Source organism: Platalea leucorodia (assembly GCF_965183815.1).
Source record: "Platalea leucorodia genome assembly, chromosome: 1".
Lineage (NCBI taxonomy): Eukaryota > Metazoa > Chordata > Aves > Pelecaniformes > Threskiornithidae > Platalea > Platalea leucorodia.
The window spans coordinates 147391966-147417007 of record NC_138823.1 but is presented as its reverse complement, the minus strand read 5'-3'; the positions used below and the strand labels follow the sequence as shown (position 1 = coordinate 147417007).

The following is a 25042-nucleotide window of genomic DNA, read 5'->3' as shown; positions in this document are numbered from 1 at the left end:
CCCTGATATCCTCATTATCACTTTATTTAAATACATTATGAGGTAGTATTAGAAATAGTATGAGGTACTAATAGAAGTGAAAAGTGGAAAAGTAAAAATAAACTTCAAGAAAGGAGAATTACTAGATGCTGTTTGCAGTTTTCTATTGATTTATCACTTTGATTTGTACTGTGCATAAAAAAGATGATAAAATACTGAAAACAGTAATTAAGCTAGGATAAACAGGGTTGTGCTTTCCTGAATACATCACATTGTATCAATAAAAGAAAGCAAAACTTGGAGTGGAATACACTCTTAGAACAGTAAAAGGAATGGTACCTCTGGGAAGTAAATGCACCAAGTGTTCAAAATAACATCCTTATTACAGAGATCATGAAAATCAATTGTAAATAAGCAAATAAAGGATGAAGACAAAGAAAATTTACTGTATAACTGATATGGGGCCTTGTCTTTAAATGTGTCTATATATACACACAAGCACATATACATGTACCTACACACACCCCTTCTACCTGTACATTTATACAAGACGTTACACGCTGATGACAAAATGACTTGTAATTGGGCACCAGTCAAAATAGGTTCATAAATATTATCAACATATAAATCCACAATGTCCCACAGCTCCTTCTAAATATTTCTAATTTATCTTGCATCCTTCCGATACAGTTATGATATCTTACATTTCCTTAAGTAATATTTAGCAGCAGGAAACAAAGACAACCAGGATCATAAGATCTGGCAGCCCCTTGTACACACAGCTCAGTGCTCCCCAGACCAGCAGCTTCCCCCAGGCCAGTGAGAGCTGCAGAGCTGAGCTCTTCAGGAACTGATGGGAAATGTTCTTCAAAAAACACATATTCAAATGCTCTGTGAGTACATGGGACTACTGATCCGAAGTCATCATGTCCCAGGAGTGCCTATTATCTTTTCTATCTATTTTGATTTCAAGGACTAAATGGCTGGAATTCAATTTGCTCCCAAGTGAAAGGCTTACTAAGCTGTAAAACCTCCACATTACCTGGTATTATTAGAAGTGAATAGAAAATAAACTCACCCAAATTAAATGCAAAATATAACCTTGTATATTGCACATCTAGAAGTGCTTAAAGAGATTTTTGGCACTTAGCTCTCACTGACGTCAGTACTAAATGCCCAAGATGATGTACTTAGGAAACTGTACAGTAACAGTCACAGAACTGCATGGTACAACTGTAAGCTAATTTCATCTTATTAACTGAATTCTCATGTTTTCAGTTTTGCTGAGAGGGCTCCAAATGCACTGTGGTCATTGTAAAGCCAGACCTTCCAAGCTAAATGGAGCACATGTTTCATGGAAGTTATTAAGCAAAGGATTAGCAAACTTTTAAGATATTTTTTCCTATAAATCTGCTCTATATATTCAGACAATTGCATATCTTTCAGAATTGAGATAATAATTTTACTTGATGACTTGATTAAATTTCCAAACCAGATAACTCTTCTTTAGAAAAAAGAAAAACATCCAGCTGATGCATTTAATTTATAGCAGACCTTAAAATAACTCATACAGGTCATTAATTTTATATTGCAAAAGGCCTATAAATTAGATTAAATGCTCAGTTGCATATATTGCACAAGAAAATTAACAGTTCACATTTGGCTGCCTTTTCTTGGTCATCATTTCTTTGGGAACAGCTCTTCAGCAACTTGGCATATCTTTTTCAAGGTAAACTGAGCTGATGAATGATTTATATATTTATTTCTAGGCTACACACTATACAATATTCAAATCAAGGAAAGAATTCAAAAAACTGTTGTGCAGGACTCCACATCCTCTAGAATATGGGGTTCTTCTAGCACCAGAGCTTAAATTTTGGAGTACCTCTGCTGTTGGTAGGTCCCAAATCAGAGCTCAGTCACAATATGAAGTCAGGTTTTTGCTACCTGTGAATATGTAGTGTAATTCAGTGCAAGACCAGGAACATTTTATGTGTAGGCCAGAAGAAATGTTAGGGAGTTTTCTTTTGTCCTTGCACACTGAGGCAGAGAAACTTGTTCTTAGAGAAATGCATCTGAAGGGAGCATTTGGAAAAATGTCTTAGTAATATAACTATCCTTGGGCTATGGCATTTCTCCAGATGTGTCCTCTTGTAAGGAGATTTCTAGAGCCTTCATTATCTCCTTCACATAGACACAAGAGATGCTGAACATAAGCCTAGACCCTTCTAGGCCTCCACTGCTCTGACAAGTCGTTGCTCCAGGACAGTGCAGATCTCTGCCTGTTCCTTTGGCCTCACATAACTTCCACTTCTACTTCTTGCTCATAGCATTGAAGAAAAAATTAAAAAGTAAAGAGATGAGAAAGATGATAATAGAGCTGCAGAAAGGTTTTTAAAAAATCTACAAAGAAATACAATCTGTAACTGAATAACTTCACATGGAGGTGGGGGGTTTTTGGGTGTGTTTCGGTTTTTGGTGGGGACTTTTTTTTGTGTTAACACGTATATTAGTACCCGTGGAAGCAAAGCAGATTCCATAATTACTCGAAGAGAATGCAGCTTTACTCAGCAGTAAGCTTGAATGGCATCTTGCAGCAACAGAGAGAGGAAAAAAACAGTCTTGGATTGCCAAATATTTAAATGGAAGTTAAAGAGCTGTTGGCAGGATGGTGGAGTTCTGACAGAAATTGTAAAGAGGCTATTGGCTTGTGGTTTAGTGAGTAGTTCTTGTATATTCAATTTTAAGTCTGTAGTTCCATCACTATGAAGTATACACAGTGTCTGCTCTGAAGGTTAAACACGAAAACACAAATTAGAACCGTGAGATTTTTTTTCTTGTGCCTACACCAAATATGCTGTGTGTGATCTTAGCAAGTCATTCAATACTCCAGTGCTCCATTGGTAAAATGAAAATAAATAATAGCAGTTATTACACATGGCAGCTTTGTGGCTAAATCCATCAGTCTTTACAAAGTACTTTAATATATGATGATGATGAAACCTATAGAAAAGCTTATAAATAGTTATTTCAAAATTCAAAGCCATCCATTCTAAATCCACAAATGCTAAGTAAAACATATTACAGCATAAATATTAAGAGGGATGGGAGGGAGAAAAAGCACGCGACATGACTTTAAATCATGAAATGCACATGGGATTTCTCAGTGTATTTGTAGAATGCCGGCTATTATTCTTCAAATGCCATTTGGCTGAATAAATATGAACAGCAGGAATAGCTATAGTTCAATGAACTTTCTACTAATACCTTTGCAGGTGGGAATGAAAATCCCTAAGTGAGTAAGAGCAGAGATGCCTTGTTACTGATAAAAAGAGCAAGTTGCGGGGGATGGGCATTTCTGAACCAGAAACATGTTTTAGGATTCCTGGGAAAGATGAAGACTGGAGCAATCTGCCTTGGCAAATGGAGATAAATGATCTACTATGTCAGTTAGCAAGTTAAGGAAATACAACCCACAATTGCAGACGGATGCACAGTGAGAGCAGAACATTTACATTCAGCATCCCCTTTATAATGCAGCTATTATTTTGGGTTATATCTTAGTGCCTTCTGCTGTGGTTTGCACTGCCGCAATGATGGTCAGAGGATACTCTGTCAAGCTACAAGATAAACCACTATTTCCACAGTACAGCTGTAAATATACAGAAATTTACCATAGGGCCAAATGAACTCAGCCTGTACTTATCTTTTTATTATTCTTTTTCTTCTTCTTCTTCTTCTTCTTTTTTTTCCTCTTTATATAGTATATATATATATATATAGTATATGTATAGTATATATAAAGTTATATATAAAGTTAAATATATAAAGTGTATATATAAAGTATATAGTAAGTAAAGTATAATATACTTTATATATACACTTTATAAATATATACTTATATAATTAATATATATACTTTATATAAATAAAGTATAAATAAAGTATCTTTATAGGAGTGTATAAACAACTGGATCTTTGAAGAAGTGCTATGGACCCGAAGGGCGCCACTCTGCCTTCCTGGCCTGTCCTCCCCCCATCCTGCGATGCCTTGCTAAAACAGGTGTTCAGGAATGAAAAAGGAAGCATTGCTCCTGAATGCCTAGAAGCATTGCCCAGCACAGACCCAGACAAAAACTCTTTTCATTCCTCAGATGTTTTTCACAAGGCAGCCATTGACAAGAGCAGTCACCTGGCAGGGAGATACAGATTGGGAACCTCCCTTCTCCAGTTTACCTGTCCTATATAATTAAGAAGTTTCTGACGTTCCTTACCTCCTTTCTGTGATTTTCAGGAGTACAGAATCAGAAAAACTCTCTTTTGGTTTTTTTTTACTTTTTTTAAAAGACTGAAAAAGAAACTGAATTGGAATAGAAAATGCAGTATTTTCCCCTAAAAGGACACTGCTTCCCTACAGAGCTTCTGAATATATCCTTTCCTAGCTCTGCTTTCTGGCTCCCTACAGATTTAAATTAAAGGAACAGAATATTTGTCCTCAAAGTAACCTATTTTTTTTTAATCAACATGGATGTTTTGATCTCTCTCCTCTAGATTTCCAGGCTGAATAGACCCACAGAATTAATACGGCTGGTGAAAGGTATAGAGTGAACTGAATCAAGCCTTTCATTCCCACCCAGCAAATGTTCTGATAGCTCTCATGGTCAACCCATGGACTCTGCACTACTTGCTCCTCTTTCTCCCATTTCAAGACCCTCAAGCACTCTGAAAGCCAATACATTTCCTTTACTCTTAACATAAATTATAAGCAGATAATAAAAATATAAACATCAGCAACAGGCAACCAGAACCTTCCAGCCTCCAAATCCCAAATACCTTCAAAGAGTATAATGAACAACTTTGGGAAATGCAGTACATTTTCAGTACTAAGGTATAAAATCACTCTCATTCACTCACTTCCTAGGATTGTACAAGCCATGATTACTGCCCATGGGAAAGTGGTATCTAGCTGCATTGTGACCAAAGATCCCACACTGCAATATTTCACATACACTAAGGGTTGTTGAGCACAGTACAGAATTAGAGGGAAGGCTTTGTGGGCTCAAGACTCTTTTGAAATTGGCCCAAACTGCTCTTATAGGAGTAAACTGTGGTTATGTTGAAGTATGTGAGGGCAGAATTTAACCTCTGTTTTCCTGAATTAAATTCTAGATACAAAAGGCCCTATAAACATTTTAGCAAAACCTACCAGTGTGTTCTAGCACAAGTCAGTTTGGCAAAGACTTTACATATGCACTTCTCTTCAAGCACACACTTCAGCTGCATTTTTAAGTGCTGTGCCAAATTGAGACTTGCAAGGATAGTAACTATTTTTCTTTTTATAAAGAATTAACATCTTTCCTCTCTTTGCCTTCTCCTACTTTATGGAAAACCTCAAAATGGATTTGCATTCTACTTAAAAGTCGAACAAACTTTCCCTAGATCTCCAAACAATAGATATTGTTGAAAAAAGAGGGCCAACTGGCTGGGTCTATAACTATACCAGCATCAGTCTCAAAGACTCTCAGATAATTAGAGAGATGAAGTTAAAACTGCAGTGGATTTATGATGATCAATAAAACATGATTGTGTTGGTGCAAGATATAACCAAACGCTGGACAATCTCCCTGGCCAGAGTTTTTAAATTTCAGTTGGAATGCTGGCTTGGTATGCACCCCGACTAAGCTGTGCCATAGGACAGCAGAATAGGGATAAAATAAAGAAATTCAAATATAGGCATGGAAAGGTCAAGGCTAAAGCTAAAAGAATTGTTTTTATTTTACAGCCTACACTAACTACAGCAAACTTCTGCAGATAAAGCTGGGCATAACTTCCTATCCTGAAGACCTCACCTTCAGATTATTATCTGTGCCTGCCTGGGGAAAAAAAAAAAAGTGATTCATTAACATCTCAGGGTCATCCCTTCATGCTAACAGCAATTTTGTTTGTGTAAAGAGTAGAACATAAACCATAAATTTGCATTCAAGAAGCAGCATGTAATAAGTGTTTACACTTAAATTTGATGTGAGCTGTGTGTGTTTATTGCTTCTCAAGCTCAGGCCACATTTCAGTCCCTTGGAGACAGATCATAAAATCTAAGTGAATATTTAGTTCGTGCATCTCCTAAATGTGTCTTGCACATCATCAAAAAAAAAAAATTAAAATAAAATCCCAACGCCCAGCTCTTAAAGGGGAATGCAACATGAATGCATCAGAGGATAGATAGGCTCTGTAGTCCTCTGCTGTTATCCACTACAACAATATGGAGAGGTGGCAGTCAGTCTTTTCTGCAGGCTGAAAGATCCCTCTCTCCAGAAACTTTTTCAGGATCTGCAACAATGCTGCAAAACTTTTTGCCACTGCTGCAAATGTCTGGGACTTTTGGGCCAACTAAATTCCAAGCTCCAAGGTCAGAGAGAAATCTTAAACACCTACAACTTTTTCAGTCCACCCGTCTGTAGGATAACACTTACAAGTAAATATTTACTTAACAGTAGCAATGTAAGTGCAGTACTAAATAAGGAAAGTTTTCCATAACTGGATCCTAGGGATGCAAGCCCAAATATTCCAAAGCATAAAGTCTGGTTTTGTTTTTTGGTGGTGGTGGTTGTTTATTGTGTTGGTTTGGGTTGTTTTGTTTTTTTTTCACCCCACTGATGGCTTTATTAATTTGGAAAAGATAATGTAAATTCCTTTTCAGATTAAGGGGGGGGCATTTATATATTTTGCAAGCTAAGAATAACAGCTTTTTAAAATCTAATTTTTTTTAAAACCTATCACTACTTCTGCAGAACAAAAAAACCCCACCATCGGTGATAAAACAGCAGATGCTGAAAAGCACTGATTGTATTAGAAGATCTATCAGTTCTGTTTTCAGCCAGATACTTACTCTACAGGAAACTTCAGCATGATTTATAGCATCAGAGGCACAGCATTGTACGTGAACTCTGTATAAATACATGTGTTATGCAGCATTTGTCAATAATCTTTCTGCTTAAAAGTTCACGAATATACACTCCCAGTAAAAACTGCTGTCATATTTGTGCAGTAAAGTAATACTATTCTACCTCTTAAAATGCTCATTTTCTGAGGAGGATAAACTTTTTAAACAGTCAAAGAATTCAGGTTGGCAGTGCTGCAAACTGATTGCTTTGGAAATCTTTCTTCTGACTAGTAATTACTGAATCTGGATTATTATTCTCAAAGTTTAATTACAGGAAAAATAATTTTACAGTCTACGAAACACCATCGTTCTCTTCTCTCCAAGAGCTCAATGGCAAAACCAAAAAGACTGGGACATAGTTGTTCCAAATTGTCAAAGTGTCAACCAGCAGCAATCTGACCCAGTATTTGTCTATCCTTCAGACACACTTGTGTTTAGGAAAGAAACTTATTACATTAGACTATAAAATGTGTCAGTTTGGGATCTGCTGTATAAACAGCTGAGACACACATCCTTCTCCCGTTGCAAGCCTGATTGAAGAGAAGAACATCAGAAATGGCAAAATCTAGAGCAGTCCCAAACTAAGCCTTGTTGTCTCTGGACTGATCAGAGCCCTTAGTCAACTGTAATCTGTTTTTTTTTTCCAGATAGACACAGGTTATTTGATCAAAGATCTGACTGGGATGTAAAAACTTAGATTAGGGAAGTCGAGGATGAGAATGAAGAGAGAAATTACAGCCCTGAATTTGGTGAAGCAAGGGGATACTTGAAAGATAACAGGCCTATTGCAGAAAAAAGCAACTCACCCTCTGAGACACTAACAATGCATTTTTTAACTTTGGCAAGGTTGTCAATTTTTCAAAACCACCTTCCTATTTGTAAAATTAGGATATTACCTTACTTCTACAAGGTCTTCCAAGAATAAGAATACTAATGAATATAAAGTGCATAGCTATGATGATTATGGAAATAACTGAGAAAGCTGTAAAACAAGTGTGGCCTGCAAACAGCAATGGAGAAGTAGCACACACAAATTGCATGCTGACGAGTGATGGCAATCAAAGTCTGGGGTTGAACCTCAGAGAGTACCTAAACAAAGTTAGGAATACAAGCTTGATTGAAGCTTGCATTAAGACACAACATTAAAGGATTAAAATTAGTCCAAGAAGCTGAAATAACACAGATACACATCCAGGGGAAAACAAAAACACAAAACCCACAATTAAGTACAAAGTTTGACCTTGCTATGGCAGAACTGCCAATCCTCAGGCATCTCATCTGAGGCAGAGTATAAACCTGCCTCCTTTTAAACACTAGACCCCTTTTCAGGATGTATATACATGGCTAGCTCAAGAGGCTGACAAAAGATAATGGTAGTTCCTTTTCTCCATTCAAACTGACAAGTTTACTATAGGAAGAGCCAATTTGCAGGTCATTTATGCTATTCTAGAAAATGGCTCCGAATTGAAACAAAACCAGTATTACCAACTCTGCAATAAATGTCCATGTAATCATGCATGAAATAAAACAGAGGAGGAAAAAGCCAAGTATATTAGGTCAAAAAAACAAACAGAAAAACAGGTTAAGCAAAAACAGATAAAGAAAGACAAGCTTTCCAACAAAGCGTACTAAAATTAAAAATTCTTTGCTATTGTAGAAACTAGTAGTGTTGTCAATGCCCTCGTTATCTTTTGTAGCACATTCTACTTGTGGCTGCTGCTATTTTACCACGTGCCTGAAGACTGTTATGGGGAAGACCAATACTGATGACCTGCGGTGCATGGGGGCACGTGGAAGAGACATCCATGACAGAATGGCTTCTCATCCCAGGGAAAGACTTTATGACCTCGGTGGTCCCTTCTAGCTATGCTATCCTAGGAAAGAAATTGCTAGGACAACTTACTACTATTATTATTATTATTTTATTTGTTCATTGGAAACATGGAAATGCCTCCAACAGTTTGCAGTATTAGAAGTGAAATGAGAAGGTTTGGGAAGGGTAAATGCACTAACAAAACTGGAAGCAATTATGGTTTTGCTTAGCTTGATGTTTAATAGGGGAAAGACCCCTTTAGTTTTCTGTGGTTGAATGCAAACATGAAAAGCTGTGTACTTCCACAGTGTACAACTACACATTTCAATTATTAAGTCTTGCATAATTTGCATAATAAACAAAAAAGCAATGCATTACATATACTTTATTCATAAAAACTGTTCTTAAAGAATATGAAGAACAGATGTAATAAAGAGTAAATGGAAACCAGAACTGATGATAATCTATAATGGTGATTCACCCTATGCATTTTCTTTGTTTTGAGACTACAACTTAGATCAGTATATATATGTTTAAATAGGAAACGGTAATAAATTGTGTTGATATTGAGATCAGGTTTCTGCAATACACCAAATGCTAAGCTTCTAGTCCATAAATGCCTTCACTGCAAATAAACCATAAATCTATTATCTTTACAGCAGCTGCAATCTGGAAAATGTTCTCTCTTTTAATTTAGTTGCCTCATGAATATCATATTAACCAAGAAGCAACCTGAATGAGAAATATGCTATAAAGTAAAAAAACCCACCTAACTGGATGATCAAGATGACTGTTTTTTTCAGCCGCTCCTCCCTTTCCTGTTATCAAATAAATGTAAGGTTTCTACAAGATAAAATGGTCAGTTCTTATAGGGCTTAAAGTACATAGCCAAATTCTCAACAAAAATAAGTCTCAATTAGAGGTGACTAGAGAGTTAATTTCCCACCCTAAGTCAAAATTTTGATCTTGTTCTGATTAAAAGTAAATAGTCAATGTTTGCTGTAGGATATGAAATGAAATATACATATATATACACACACACATATACTCCAAAACAAAGTGCTTTTCAATTATGCTTATACATCCTAATATAACAATTTTCATCTAAAAGTCAAAATGAAAAATTTGAAATGAGGCATTTTATCATCATCAAAATAAGAAACTCAAAATTACTCATTTTGACACTTACTAGTTGAAATATTTGACAAGAGTATGTCAACTTTGACATAATTTTCCAATTGCAATTAGTTGTTTCTTTGAGCATTTTTTGACTAGGCCTATGTAACACCTGATAGCATTAAACTAAGAGGGTTTATAATGCTCAGAGGTTTAAAAATACTACATTCATTCTCCTCATAATTTTGTTTTCACCTCCCCTACCTCTTCCAAAATATAGTTGTCTGTCTGTCTCCCCCCCCCCCCCCCCCTTAAATCTCACTTGACTAACAGCAGCAGATCTGATCCATCTGACCTAGAGCACGGCCACATGAACTACTGAAACACTGCAAGTCAGAAGGAAGCAATCTCTGAAGCAGGCAGGAAGGGCAACAAGGAGATGAAGGATGGGAGAGAAGAGCCTAGGAACTCTGAAACCAGTCTTGCCACAAAAGGATTCCTAACAGAGGGCCTTGGGTTTATATCCCAGGGTGACTGAGGCTGAATTGCAAATACATAGTCTGGCTTGCAAATTCAAAAGGAGAGTCACATACACAGGAAAGCAGAAACATGCAGCTGGAGAATATCATGGAGCAACTATATTAATAAAGATTCATGCTGGCTCTGAGTTCTCTATGGAGGCCAAGATAGCATTTTACAATGGATTTTTAGTTCAACTGCTGTCTTGTCAAAAGAAGAACCTGCATAGTGATGAACTCCCCTCTCTTTAACACTTCACCCACCAGAAAACACTGAAGTTACAATGGATGATACTTGCCTTTTACAATCAGCCCAGTAATGACTCTTCTGAAGAGGAAAGCTATAATTATTCAGCCCAGACACAGTATTGCCCATTTAATATTTGCAGGATTCACATTATGACCAAAGGTGTGTGGGGGCAAGATAATGCTTGAATAGAAGAAAAAATTAAATACATCTCAAAGTGCTTATTGCTAGTTAACCACTGCATCTGATTCTGCTACTAAATGCAGATGAAACTTCCAACAGAATCTGCCCTACTAACTACACAGTTAAGCAAAGCTGCAGTAAAAACTCTAAATGGCATTGTATCCCTGTAACATAAGCAGCCCTTTGACACAGTTCAGTTATATCTATAAAGAAAATGACCAGAACTCCTAGCATCAACTGTGAAACAACATATACTTGAAATGTTACCAGAGATAGGTTAAATGGAAAGGTTTATATATTCCACTTGTGGAACTCTCCCTATTCAAGTCAAGGATTTTTCACTCAATAAAATGATGTGGGTTAAGTGATGCCTGCCTAAAGTCCAAAACAGTCACTATGAGAATATCTTAAAAGAAAAAAAAAATTATCTGCTTATAATGGAACCTAGGTAGTGTTCATATTAAAAGATAAAAGTTCTAAACCAAGTAAGAACAAAATCTGATTTTAAAAGCCTTATATCATGACATAAAAACTCTAACTAAAGCAGCATCTTAAATGTCTTTACCTTGTCTGCGGCCACAGAAAGTGTACATTAAAATCACATTAAAGCCACATATATCATTGACAAATGAGAGACAGAGGCCTCGAGCTAAGAGAGCACTTGAATTCATGCTTGTATTTTATCTAGCTGTGGAGTTCAAGGTGAACCCTTGTGTACTTAAAGCTACCCACACAGAATGATTCAAGATAGCTGGATGAGACCTTGAAAGGTCACGTTGTCCAGCCATTTGCTCCACGGCAGGAACAGCTGCCTTCCTGGACAGAATGACATTTTGGACATATGTTTATCTAGCCTGTTTCAGTGATGAAGACTACTCAGAGATAATCCGCCCCTCTAGTCTTAACATTTAGAAGTCTGCCTTGCTGCAATTTAAGTCACTACTTGTTGTTGAGGACAAGTTATTCCCTTCTTCTCTCTGGAAGCCTTTTACACACTTGAGGATTGTTACCATGTCATCTCTTGGTTTTATTCTCTCTAGCACTGTTCTTTCCTTTTTTACTTCATATTACACTCCTCAATTAGTCCACATATTTCTTAAAGTGCAGTGCTTGAAACTGAAGGGAATATTCCTGTTGGGATCTTACCATTGTCGAGTAGAGCAGATACATCACTCTTGTGATGTCGTCTTGTATTTATCTTCATATTAATCCTTACATTTCTCTTGATGTATCATCCCATCAAGGTGTTTGCTACTTTTGAAACTGTGTGTTAGACTCAAGCCTGACCCTGGATCTGGCCTAAGAACCTGCTCCATTTGCCCGTTTCAGAAAAGAAAAAGGTTGAGCCAAATGCAACATGAAAACACACTCCTATGCGCTGCCTTTTGGTTGAGGGAGATGAAAATGTTACGCAAGCTCTTTCAAACTCAGAATTTACAAGGACACTTAGCACAACTGCTTCCTCAATGTTGATGGAAAGAATTACTAATTGAAGCTATGTTTATTAGTTGGATGAGGAAAAAGAAAAGAGGAGGAAGCGGAGGAAGTGTTCCATGATGAGACACAGCACCCAGCACTCATGAACATTACCTCAGGGCAATGTTTTATGCTCATTTGTCAGAAGCCACAAACAAAAACAAAACCCATGTGCACTTAGCATGGCTTCTCTGCATATTTCTCCATGGAAAGTAATCTCCTGGGTTCTTCCAGTTCCTGCTGTGATTATGCAATTCTCCAGTTTAGTAAATATGACATCTGCCAACTGCACCACATTAACACTCCCAGCTCAGCCCTCATCTAACCTAATAGTTGGAAATAATTTCACACTTCTGGCAAGCTTGCAACATTTCCCTGTACCAGATGAGAAATGCTCCCATCAAATTACCTTTTGTTCATTCTGTAGAGAGCCCCCAGCACACGCTTACCTTGACTACTGCCTTCTCAAATTGCTTTGGTATTCATTTTCCTTAGGAAGCATGAACCACACCAGGAATTCAAAATACCCTCACCCCAGTTACCCCAGCTGTGTTCTCAGTCTAAGAGACTGTGGCCTCAATAAGTCTTGGAACTTGGGGCTGCTATAGAGCTTTCTTTTTGTCAGTGCTTTCAAGGCTACCAGCAGCGGAACTGCTCAGTACTTCAACAGTCCAATGAAACCACAGTGACTTTTATCAAAAACAGAGTCAAATGATGTTTTTATTTTTGCTTTTTTTAATAAGAAATATTTATTTCCTTTGTGGAGAAAAACAGTAGGATTCTTTTTTTTTTTTTTTTTTTATTTTCGGAGCATTTTTCTTGTGTGATAGCTGTCTTTAGCATAATTCAAAGCAAAGCAACTTTCTGGGCATCGCTGCACAGTAGTCCCACAGGAAACACAAGCTTCACGTCCAAACCTCCATCTCCTGAGGTCTGTGCAGGTGCAGGGACCTGCAGCACTGCTCCAACAAAAATGTGCCAAAAAGTCCTTAGCGAATATGCTAACTCACCGTAGGTCTGTGACTGTTTTACTCAGTGGGTCTCTCTCATCACTTGACATTATGAATTCCCTCATTTACTTCCTTCATGGTCTCAAGAGTCTCTTCCCTTAAAGGAAACAGCCTTCCTTAACGGCAAATGTTTTTAGAGGAATCTGGTATTCAACAAGGCAGTAGGTGTTGTCCCAGCATTTTGCTTTACATGGCCTGTATGTGTTGCTAATAAATTGTTGCCCAGAACAAAAGAACTTTTCAAACTATAAAGACTTTTTCCTCATTTTCTACATTTGTTTACAGTGTAGAGAGCTGGTTTCCCTGTTATTTATCATCAACTCCAAGTTAAGTGTCAGACAAAACCTATCCTCTGAGTCAAGTATTTGCTGGGTTTTAAGTGCCTGTGTGAAGATGTAAACTCTGAAGGGAAATATTTACAGCCAAACAAAACCATTGCTTTCCCCAAGGGATTTTTAAACTTTCAATGAACTATGAGTATTGATCTTACTCTAAATTTGTGGAAATGAGTTTCTGTGAAACGGAATTTAATACCTGTCAACCTTATCATAGTCTTAATTTACCCGCTATTTATTAGCAATATTTCAAACCACTCTTTCAGAGGAAATGCCAATGACAAAAAGCACGAAAAATAGAAGTAAGAACCAGGATAAAAGTTAAAAAAGATTACTTCTTTAGAGGGAATTCTTAGTAAAATACATATGATACGTAAATAGAATTTACTCTTAAATGTCACTGGGATCCTCTAACCCAATCGTCCCCATTTACATATCACGTACAGAAAAAAAATATAATTTTGAATGCAAAGAGAAAAAAATGCCTGACACACATGTTGTCTAATATTGCATTTCTTTTGATACTTCTAAGACAAAACCTGAAGGTTCAAGTGTGTAATGACAAAAGTTTGATTTCAGTTGTTTGTTTTTTTTTTTTTTAAACAGAGTAAAGTTCAGGCAATACATAAAATGCAACTATTTCAGCAGTAGATAAATACTAGATAAACACTGCTTGATAGTAGTTTATCCCATAAAAATAATTCTACCCCTCTCTGAATGCTGATGCCTGGAGACAGCTGCAGTCCAATGAATATAAATTATACCAGGATTCTGGGATATGCTTTGACAGAAGAAAAATTACAATAACAGCCTCCTAATTCTGACTGATGGTGTTTGCAAAAGAATGTAACATTTTCAAGGCTTCTTGGGGCAACACTTCAACAAGCAGTGAGCACTCAAACAACTGGAAGCCTTAATTGTGTGAGCTTTCAAAAGACCATTTGCTTCCGTTTGTTAAATTGATGACGTATTCAGTTTGGTTACTGGAAAACACACATGCACACCAACCTTATGTTTAAAACCTTCATCCTTGATTTATAGCATTTTTGCCAGCACAGATGCAGCCCTGCCCAGGCACGGGGGAGGCTGGATGGGGCTCTCCCGAAGAGCCGCATCCTGCGCGGCTGCCGCTGTGCCCTCTAGCGGGGACAGCCCCGCTCCTGCCAGCGCAGCCTCGCAGGCTCACACCTTGGTCACAAAAATCGGGATTTTAAAAACACCCAGAGGCAGCCAGATAAGTTCCGGTATGCCTAGAAAATGATTTCACTTGAATTGATCTGACCTGATTTTACCCAGCAAGGTAATTCTGAGGATCTGGCAAAAAATGCCTGTGCGGTTTTTTCCATCTCTGTTGGAATCGTGGCATATCCCTTTGGTAGCATCCTCAGAAACCCTCTCCTGGCTCCAGCTCTGCCATGGCATACTAAACGTTTGCATTGCTTGCTACTGTTATTTCATTCAGTTTCAATAAGGTGTTTTGCTACTGAGCATTCAAAGATAAAACAGCCTCGCTTTAAGAATTTGCAGCTACTTCAAAGATTTATTTTTCACTTTAACTCTTCAAAGGTTTTATCTGAGCTATCTGAGGTATACAGTAGATACTAAATAGAGTAAAACTTTGAAACAGCACTTTTTATTTTGACTTACAGAGGCTGAAGTTGAATTTCCCTGGCTTTACATAGTAATTATCCTCCTCTTACTGATTAGACAGTCCCTCACTACATTTTTCCAAAGAAGAGCAGTATTAAAAACAAAAAAAAGGAATGATGAAAACATGTTAAATACAACTCTGATTATGTTAATGACATTTAATTATTGCTGTCATAATATAGTCTTTTTAACCAAGAGGGAAGGAAAAGATGCCAAGGTTATAAACATCCAGCTGTCAAAACTGACATCAGATTCTCCATCTTACTAGTTGAAGAACACAATCGCTTGGTATATTTTCTTCAGAATGTATCAAATATCAAAATAATATTTACCTGATTATAAACTCTTTGATACTTCATATCACATTCAGGAAGATACAAGACATTAATAAATGATTTACGGATAAGCAAGCAGTTGGTATATCTTCTACTTATCACCTCCTGGTGCAGACATTGATGACCGTTACAACTTAATAGCCTAAATCAGTGATGTGCAGTGATTATTTGCCCACTGATAAATTATATTTCATTTAGTCAGCACTGCCATTGTCTTTTCCAGATACAATGGCTGGAAGATTAATAGACTTTGTGAGCTCAGTCCACTGCCACACAACATAGTAATTTTCTTTTTCTAATCTCACCACCACACTTTATTTTTCCTTATAACTAACATTAACAAATACCAACATTTGCTGCCTAAAGCCCTGAGAGCAGCAGCATGAATTTTGCAGCAGTATATGAAAAGTCTCCTCCTGGTTTTTCCCTTTGGCCCCAAGTGACATGTGAGCCCCAGCAACCTGCTGAGCTACCTTGTCATTTAGCAATTCCCAAACCCAGTGGTAGGCCCCTGCCTGGGAAAATCCCTGCTCTGTCTGGCACATTATCTCACCGGACATTTCAAATAACTCCCCAGTCTCTCTTGTTCGGGTCAGTTACGCTGTGACCACAAAACTCTTCACATTTGTATCAAACCTTTTAGAAAAGGAAGAAGGGGCAATTCTGTTGCACCAGGGAGGCCAATGGAGATGTTTCATCTGATAATAATCTGGCTGGTATTTCAAACATAAAGGCACGGCTTTTGAAAATATCTATAAGCTAGAAGCTGCCGCAGCAAGGTCCCCTGACACACAAAACCCATGACTTTCCTCACTTGGTCCTTAAATATCTAGCCGCAAACACACCAAGCTTTCCTTTAGCAGCTTTCCCCTCCACAGCGCAGGAATGCGGGATACAGAAGGCTTTAGTGATCAAAAGGGAACCCCACGCTGTGGGAAATAGTGGCCTGAGAGAAAGCACTACAGGTGCCGTGTGTCATGCATTAACAGGTGGCTCCGAGAAGGACTGACAAGAGGACTCTAATCACAAGCAAACTTAATCAACGGAGCGAGCCTCTCACTCATAACGAACAGGTCCCACAGTCCTGTGGGTTTTTTTCCGCTATCTTTCTCCTTCTCTCAACGCCTGGTTTCCAGGGAAGGCTGCAAGCTACTGACTTCCGCGGGGAAGGAGAGTGCCCGCTAGCTCTCCCAGGCAGGATCTGCAGGGAAACTTTGCCTCCCCTTCCACGGCTCGCTGCCGGGAGAGCAGCGGGGCCCCGCCGCGGGCAGGCGGGGGAGGCTGCCGGGGCGTCCCGGCTCGCCGCTCCCCGGGGCTCCCGGGGGAGCCGGTGTCTCCGTCCCTCCCGTCCCGGTGCTGGAGTGGGAGCCCTTCGCCTTCGGGAGCTTCTCGTACATGGCTGGGAAGGAGGCTCCGGGGACCCCGCGAAGGGGCTGGGGAGGGGAACAGCACCGGCTCCCGGTGATCGTGGGGCAGATTTATTAAAGGAGGAAAGTCCCGAATTCTCATTAAAATGAACAAATTAGGTAATGGAGAGCTCTTGCCGGAGAAGCCGGGGGAGGGAGGTGTGGAAAGCCGGGACCGCGGCCACCCCGGGGCCTCCCTCGGGAGCAGGGGGAGCCAACCCCCAAACGGCGTTTGCCCTCTCCGGGTGCGCGGCCCGCGGAGCTGCGGGTGCTGCGGGCAGGCGGCGCGGCCCCCTGACCCCGGCCCTCCCCGGCCCGGCTGCGCTGCCCCGGGCTCCGCGGCGCTGCCCGGGCCGGCCCCGCCCGGCAGGTACCGGCCTCGCTTACCGCGGCTCTGCCTCGGCGTCTCCCCGCCGGCGAGCTGGCAGCGCTCGCTCAGGCACTGGAAAAGTAATAGAAATCCAGCGGCTAGTTTGCTTCTCCGCAGCCTCGCCATAGCACGGAGCCTGCCGAAATAACTCTCCGGGGTGCGGGGTGCGCGCCGCTCCTCGTCGGGGGTGGGAAAGTCCGGGGGGGGCGGCGGAGAGCAGCCCTAGCAGGCGCCGAGTCGCCCTGTCCTCGGACCAGCTTTCATTGAGCGGGGCGGCAGGGACGAGCCACCGGGGCTGAAGGCGCTGGACCGGGTCTGGGGGGCGGCGAAGGGAGGGGGGGCTCCGTCCCCCCAACTTGCACGGCCGCGCCGCTCTCAGTCCAGCGGCATCACCGCTGGGGAAAACAAGCCCAGCCTCGCCTGCGAAGTGCCAAACTCTTCCCTCTTCGCCGCCTGCTGATAGATTTTAGGAGAGCCACTGAGATCCTCCCTTCCTGGCTTGCCCCCACCCAGCTCCCTTCCCCCGCAGGGTGAGGCAGGGTGCCTTAGGGACGGAGCCTCCCCTCGGTACACCGTTGCCGACAAAACCCCTCCAAGGGAGAGGAGCGGGGAAATCTTCCAGCCGGAGCCGGCGGCCAGCCCCGAGCCCCGGGAGGAGCAGGACCCGGAGGGCGGGCAGATGAGCCGCGGGAGAGGATGTGCGAGCGGCGGGGAGGCAGGCGGAGACGAACAAGTTCTCCTTCTCTTTCGGGGCGGTTTCCGCGGCCGGCGGTGCTAGTGCGGGGCCGAGGGCAGCCGCGGGAGGCGGGCGCTCCCCCGGCCCGCAGCGCATCCCCCGCCGCCGTGCGCGCCCGCGCTGTCGCCGCCGCCCGCTGCGCAAGGGCGGGTGCGGGGCTGGCCTGGGGCCGCGTCCCGGCCGCCCCTCTCGCTCTGCCCCCCGACCCCCTCCGCAGGAGCGCGGTGGGACGCAGGCGCCGGGTTGCACCGTCTCTCCCGCCGCTGACGGCGGTGGAGCGCTCCCGAAGCGGCGCTCCGCTCCGCGGGCTCCTGCTCGGGCACGGCAGCGACCCGCATGCGGGTCCCGGCAGGCGCTGCCTCCCCGGGCACCCCGCTACAACGCAGGGAGCCTACAGGGCACGGCGGGAGGCGAGGGCCGATGCTCGCCCCCTGCGCGGCCGCAGAGGGCACGGGGTGTGTGTGGAGGGGGGTGGCGGGCGGCACGGATACCTCCGGGGGACGGAGAGAGCCCAGCCCGCCATAGCCCTGTTATTCAAAAGTTGCTTTGTAAAGATGCGTCCGGTTCGCGGAGTGATGAACTAAAGCAACCCCCAAATCCCCCTTCCCTGCCCCGCCCCCTCCCCCCCCCAATTTCCCCTGTGCTTCCGCGGAAACCAACCTCCTTTCACTTCCCCCCACCCCCCTTTTTTATTATTTTTCTCTTCGCAAGTCAGAGAGTTGCTTATGTACACTCATCATTTCAAAAGTGCAAGGACTGGGGGCTCTCTCCTGCAAAAATCGATCTACATACTTAATTTAACGCACCGTGAATAATCCCATCCCTTACATTAATCTGTGAACAACAGCGCGGAGACAGACACTAGCCGAGGGCACATCAGTCAAGCCCAGACAAGTGAAAGGGGCACCGGGGACCGGGCGGCGGCTTTTTACCAGTTCAACAAACTGTGGTGCTGGTAATCAGTTGAGCTCCATGTAGAGAACCATGAATGCACCAGCCTCTCAACCCTTGCTACAAAATAATTAAATTAATTAGGACGACAATTAAATTAATCAAATAAATAGGGCTACAGAATGTCAAACATAGCAGATAACTAATACTTAATCACAAAAGAACAACCAGTAATGAGACGGTGTTTTCCCTTAATTTACCACTGTTTCTGAGATTAAGAATTCATCAGCTCCATTGTAATTGTCTTGCTCTTTAATCTTTGATGTGCTTATATGTAAATCAAAGCAGAACACTTGTGGTTTTAAGAAGTATATTTGAAGTATAAGCAGAAATTTGCAAAATCTTTTCAACATATATTCAAATAGGATACTGGAGGATAATACCAATAAGGTTTATCCATTTGAGTTTACAGTGGGCCCTTCTAGTTCAACTTTTTCCACATCCCCTTGGAAAAAATAAAGATCCTTTTCAACCAGTCTAAGTATTGCTGAAAAATAACTGCAGAAATTCTTCCCTGAGAGGAGATGACACTGAAGATCTTATGCTAAGTAACAGCAGGAATGAAATCCTGGCCTCGCTGAAATCTGTGGGAATTTGGGGAGTGTGATCACCCTGTATACCAGGTGATCTGGATTATGCCACAGACTTTTGTGCAGATTTTGTCAAGTTATTATTAAAGCTATTCCTGTTTCTTAAACAAAATCAGAGAGGGAGGTTTCTTCATGCTGTTTGAATACCATTTTTTTCCTTGACACTTGGTCAGATTGCCCAATTTCCCCCAAGTTTTGCTGGAGTTGCTGAGCTTTTGGCCTTTACTGGAAGGGGTAGTGAGATAGTCTTAAAGGACTGCCTCTGTCTCAGCTGTTTGTCAGCAGTATTGTTAGATGACAATAAGAACAGTAAGGTCTGGAGAACTTTCAAAATCTGTTTTCGTCTGCTTTTGTATGTTTCTATCATAAATTATCATACTATAAAGTTACAGTAAATCTTAAAATATGAAAGACACGAATGATTTGAGGAAAAAAGTTTACGTGTTGTTAAAATGAATAATAATAAATCCTTCAAGCCCCCTATGTATAGTACAGAAAAGCCTAAATGAGAGCAACTCATATTTTCTTTCATTTGCTGTCTGCTTCTCAGTCTTACAGAGGTTTATAGTTTCATACTTATATTCTTCACAGATATACTACAAAAACTTTGTATGCTGAAGAAAGGAAAGGATTAGCAATAGTCAGCTGAAGCATGCAGTTGTGGATAAAAGTACCAGCAACATACTAGGTCCCACAGTCCTAATTTGCAATGCTCTGTGCAGTTGTGTGACAGTTTTGCAGTGTGCACGCTGGGAGGTTAGCATACAGTCACTGCATTCAGTACTTCTTATGCTCCATGGTAAAAATCAAACTGTGCTCTCCAAGGAAGGCTGTATGCATTGTCCCTCTTGTATTAAAAAAGATAATCAGGACATAGCTGTATCTTGGTATAATTGTGTGTAAAAGCACAGGCAAAACATTTTATTGCACTGAAAAAAACCCCTCAGATGAAAGCTAATAACGAATGCTATAATGATTAATGACAACCTGTCATTTCTGGAGAGGCATTCATAATAGAGAAGCATATGCATTCATTGTTATTTATAAAGTACAAGTAAAAGTGAAAGAAGAACTTCTTGAAGGCTTCCTGAGGTTATGAGCTGTGTTTACTTGGAACACAGTGCTTGTGATAAGTTTTCATTTCTCTTATGTGCTTTTATCTTCACCATCCTTGCACATTATCTCACCTCTCTTTGGGATATATCTTGCAGTGGTATAAACAGCAGTTGTTCCATAGAAATCAATGTGAATGCTTTCATTTTCACCAGTCAAGAATATGACCTTATATTTTTCTCTTCTTGGGTAGCTCCAGCATCCCTGATTATAACATCAATCATTCAGGAAAGAAAGGTGGGAAGATTCTCCCTGTTCATTGTATTCCACTGTAATACTGCTTGCAAGTGCTCGCTACCATTCACACATTCATTTAAGAACCTGCTTTTTTTTTTTTTTTTTTTTTCTCCTTTCTTCTTTTCATATCAACATAGTCTTTTCAACCTACATGTCTTCTGGGCTTATTGCATCTGATTATGAAAAGCAGAATTTATAACATTTCTTTTCTCTGTCTTTTTTAGCATGCTGTTATATATTCTGCTCTGATAGGTACAGGTGAGGCACCCCTCAACTGCACTTCTGTAAGCATTCAGTGCTAGCCTGGAAGGATACCTGCTTTTGAATTTGAGAAGTCAGGGGAGGATCTCTGCTTCATTTGCAAGAAAGAAACTGATAGGTAATTGCAGGATCCATGTGAGCGGAGACAATACCTCTGTGTTCTCTTCCAGGAACAAACCAAAGTGAGTTTTCTTGTTTACTGTACTTGCACTTGCTGTTGTTCTGCAGAGGATTGTGCCTGTGTATTAATAAATAGAATACAACCATCAATATCTTCTTCTGTAACTGAGGAATGTCTAAAAACTACCTACTTTCCCAGCTGCAGAGATAAAAAGTTCTAGATAATTTTAGAGCCATGAATAATACTTAATCTGCCAGGATTAGTCCCCACAGGGACAAAATTGAGTATGTGACCCTTATGGGGCAAGTAGTCCGCAGCTTGATGTATCACAGATTGGAGGTGCACATAGACTTTAATGCCCTGGAGTGAGTTTGCCACTGAGATTCACCTCCCTCCCTTTGGAGCTCTGCTGATTGCTGAATAGGGCTCAAGAAGGTGAATAGCATTGCTGTTGGGAATTTGGCTAAGGCCTTAGGTTTAGTATTGTCAAAGCGAGGTGTTAGAGCTGTGAATGTAGAGTGCTGCCCAGCTGGCAGCTGCCTTTGATTCTGCCAGTTCAAAGGAGGACCACAGCATTTTAGCTGAATCACTACGGGGCCATGCAAAACTCAGATGTGAAGTATGAGGCAGAGAGGTAGCTTCCTTGTTAAATAGGGAAATACAGTAAATTTCCAGAGAAGTGGCACTGCACTCTTAAACGAGCCTTTGTTTCTTCCCCTGTTCCCCTGGCTGGGAGAGCCTCGAGTCTCACCACTCAGCTTGATTTCCTTGGGCAGGCATCGAGATTCCTTTCCTGCCTGAGTCACATCCAGTAGACATCTGCCAAATCCCCTGTAACTCTGTGCAATGCTATATGCAAATGCACGAGTTAGCGTAATTGTGATTAATTAGAATATGCCTGTACTCTGTCTCTAAGAGCTGTGTGGTTAATGCTAGTGCAGCTTTGTTCAGAGACGCTTCCTGCTTATCTCTAGGACAGCGGTATGACAAACCTCCCGCATGTACTGCCTTATGCCTGTGCCTCATCTATGGTTAGGGAGAGGTTCTGTGGGGGTAAACAGATAGTTCAGATTGATGGTGTGGTAGATACTTTGTGATGTGGAAACTGGAACTCAGTCTCATTATCTCATGTAGTGATGAAGTGGTTCACTGGCAATTTGAGGGGAGGGGAAATTAAAGAGAAACTTTCAGCAAGCAAGGCAGCATGAAAAAATAATAAAGTTTTAGGTTAAACAAAACGTTTAATCCAAACCAGTTTTGATACCTATTTGAGCTTCTTCCAAAAGAATGGAATAGTTTTCAAAATGGAACATCCTTTCAAAATGAGAAACCAAAAAGTTCCAGCTAAAGTTCAATTATTTGAACTAGAGATGCTTCAAACATGTTCTTTCAATGAATCTGCCTTTGCAAAAACATTGACACAGGCACCAGCAACGCTGCACCAAACAATGCCTTGCCTGCTTGTGATCAGGAGCTCTGAGGATGTTACTCAACTTTGAAAACCACAAGGCAGCAAAGCCCAAAGCAGGGCCTGGGAGTTCCAAGTCCCACATCCCATCCTTGCAACTCCAGCAAAGGCTGTGGTTGTGACCCTTATTCGACACATGTCCAGTACAGTGATAGCTATGGGACCCAGGAATGGAAGAAGAAACAGAAGTCTCCCTAAATGCTTGTGACAGGGCCAAGTTTAACAGAGAAGTTTATATTTCAGTATAGCACTGGTCAGCAGGCTAAGTTAAAGCCATAGGAGATCTGAAAGAGGCTAAAGGATGACACAGAAGAGAAAGCAAGCATGGAAATAAAAGTGAGAGAAGAAAAAAAGCAATTTTGCCAGTGCCATTTCTCTGTTGTGATGGAAACCTAAATATATATGGACACAAACTTTTGTGTGATGAACCATATGTGCACAGCACCCAGGCCTTTTATCATGGATGGCCACAGGGAAGGTGGGATGGGCTAAGGAGAGGAATGGGGGCCAGAGCAATCCAGTAGGTTTCATTTAGCCAGGACAACGGGGCTCAGCGTAGGATGATAGTCAGAACAGACACATTTCTTGGTGGGTATCTTGGTACCAGTAGTCACTGATGTAGTCAATTTAAAGAAAGCTGAGGGAAGTTTTTAAGTAGAACAAAAAATTTCAGCTAAAATTAAAACCAAGTAAGTTTCAAACACAGCTTTTCAATGGCCACATTTTCTAAGAAAGCAACCTTTCTTTATGAGGATCTGCAGAATTACACCAGGCAATTCCACACTAAGACCTTTCTTACTCATGATCTGGAGCTGGTAGGAGAGCCTCAGTAATCACTGTGGCCCATACAGTTGTGAGTAGAGTTAACTTTTTTTTTAATCAGTCGAGACCAAAGAACAAAATCTGCCTCTAGACACAGCAGGGGAAGCCAGACAAGGGTTAGGACTGGTGTAACAAAAAGTAATTGGGTTGGGATTAGGTTTTAGGTCAGCAAGCCTGGGCAAACTTTAATGCTAGAATGATCTTAACAAGGGCTTAGCTGAGACAACTGACATAGGAGTAGCTGTGGCACAGACCTTCTGTAGAGGGTCAATGCCTGGTGTTAATGATGGTTGGGGGGTAGGGTGGGGGAGGGGGCAGCTGCAACCAGTAGCAAAAATTTGAGAGTTAAGTCTTGAAAACAACTAGCACATTTTTGTGCAGTGGCCACATCAGCATAACAGTCTGCTGCACATCCATCAGCTCATTGTCCATTTGCCTTTTCCCAACTTGCTTGCAGATGAAACCATACCACAGACTGCTCTAGCAGTTTGTGGCCGGGAGGACCTCCATTGCTTGGATTGCCACAGCTTGGTCCATTACAGGCATCGAAATCATGCAATGTTTAGGGTCCAGCTCATATGTTGCATTAACTAAGCTAAGTATGTACATACTATATGGTGTTTTTTTCTTCAATTTAACACCTGAAAGAAATAATACTGTTGAATAACTGGCTCTGTTACAATATGCCATACAGAATTTCGGCTTCTGCCCTACCATATGGACAGATGTCTCTTGGTGCAGCTGTCATATCTGATGCGCCACAAACCAGTGATTATGCTGCATTGGGTCATGCAACAAGGAAGAGACATGTTTACCCTTCAACTTAGGTTGTCCCCTCCTCACACGTGTTCAACCCTTTTTACCTTCAGCTCAATTCTCCTGATCCTCTCTGTAGTTGAGCTACATATCTGAAATCCAAGATCCTGTGTTGAACTCCCTATTCTCATCCCCGTCTCCACAGTACAAACTTTGGTTTATGTTGACCTTTCCTCTTTCTGTAGCCTTTCCCCCTGCCCCCCCATATTAAACATGTAAGTCTTGCTTTTGTTCTGGACCTATATATATATATATATCAATGTGGTATTTACATAGGTTAAACAAGCACAACAGTCCCATTAGGTAATATGTGCTTCTTTCTGAAAAAGAGTACAGTATTTTGCTGTATTAGGATTTTGCTGTATTAGGGCTCTGTGTTTTTCCCCCTGTATCACTCATGTATCCATTCATATCTTTTCTGCAAAGCTGTTGAGTCTTTATCAGCCAACAAACTAATCAGCAAACCTCACTAGCTGGCACAGTCTAGCTAAAGACTAAGTTTATACTTAGGTCCATATCCTTTTCCTCTGCACAGTTTTCAGAAACAGG

At 41.2% G+C, this 25042-nt stretch overlaps 1 protein-coding gene across 1 annotated transcript in view; it reads right to left on the bottom strand.

Moving 5' to 3' along the window:
• The window catches only part of PLXDC2 (plexin domain containing 2), a gene marked incomplete at its 5' end in the record, with an annotated part of 277865 nt that extends 260361 nt beyond the window's left edge, over positions 1-17504 (bottom strand). Inside the window, one exon of the mRNA XM_082309994.1 lies at positions 17396-17504. Within this exon, the coding sequence (XP_082166120.1) occupies positions 17396-17504 (109 nt within the window). The remainder of the gene's footprint in view (positions 1-17395) is intronic.
• Positions 17505-25042: the final 7538 nt, after the last annotated feature.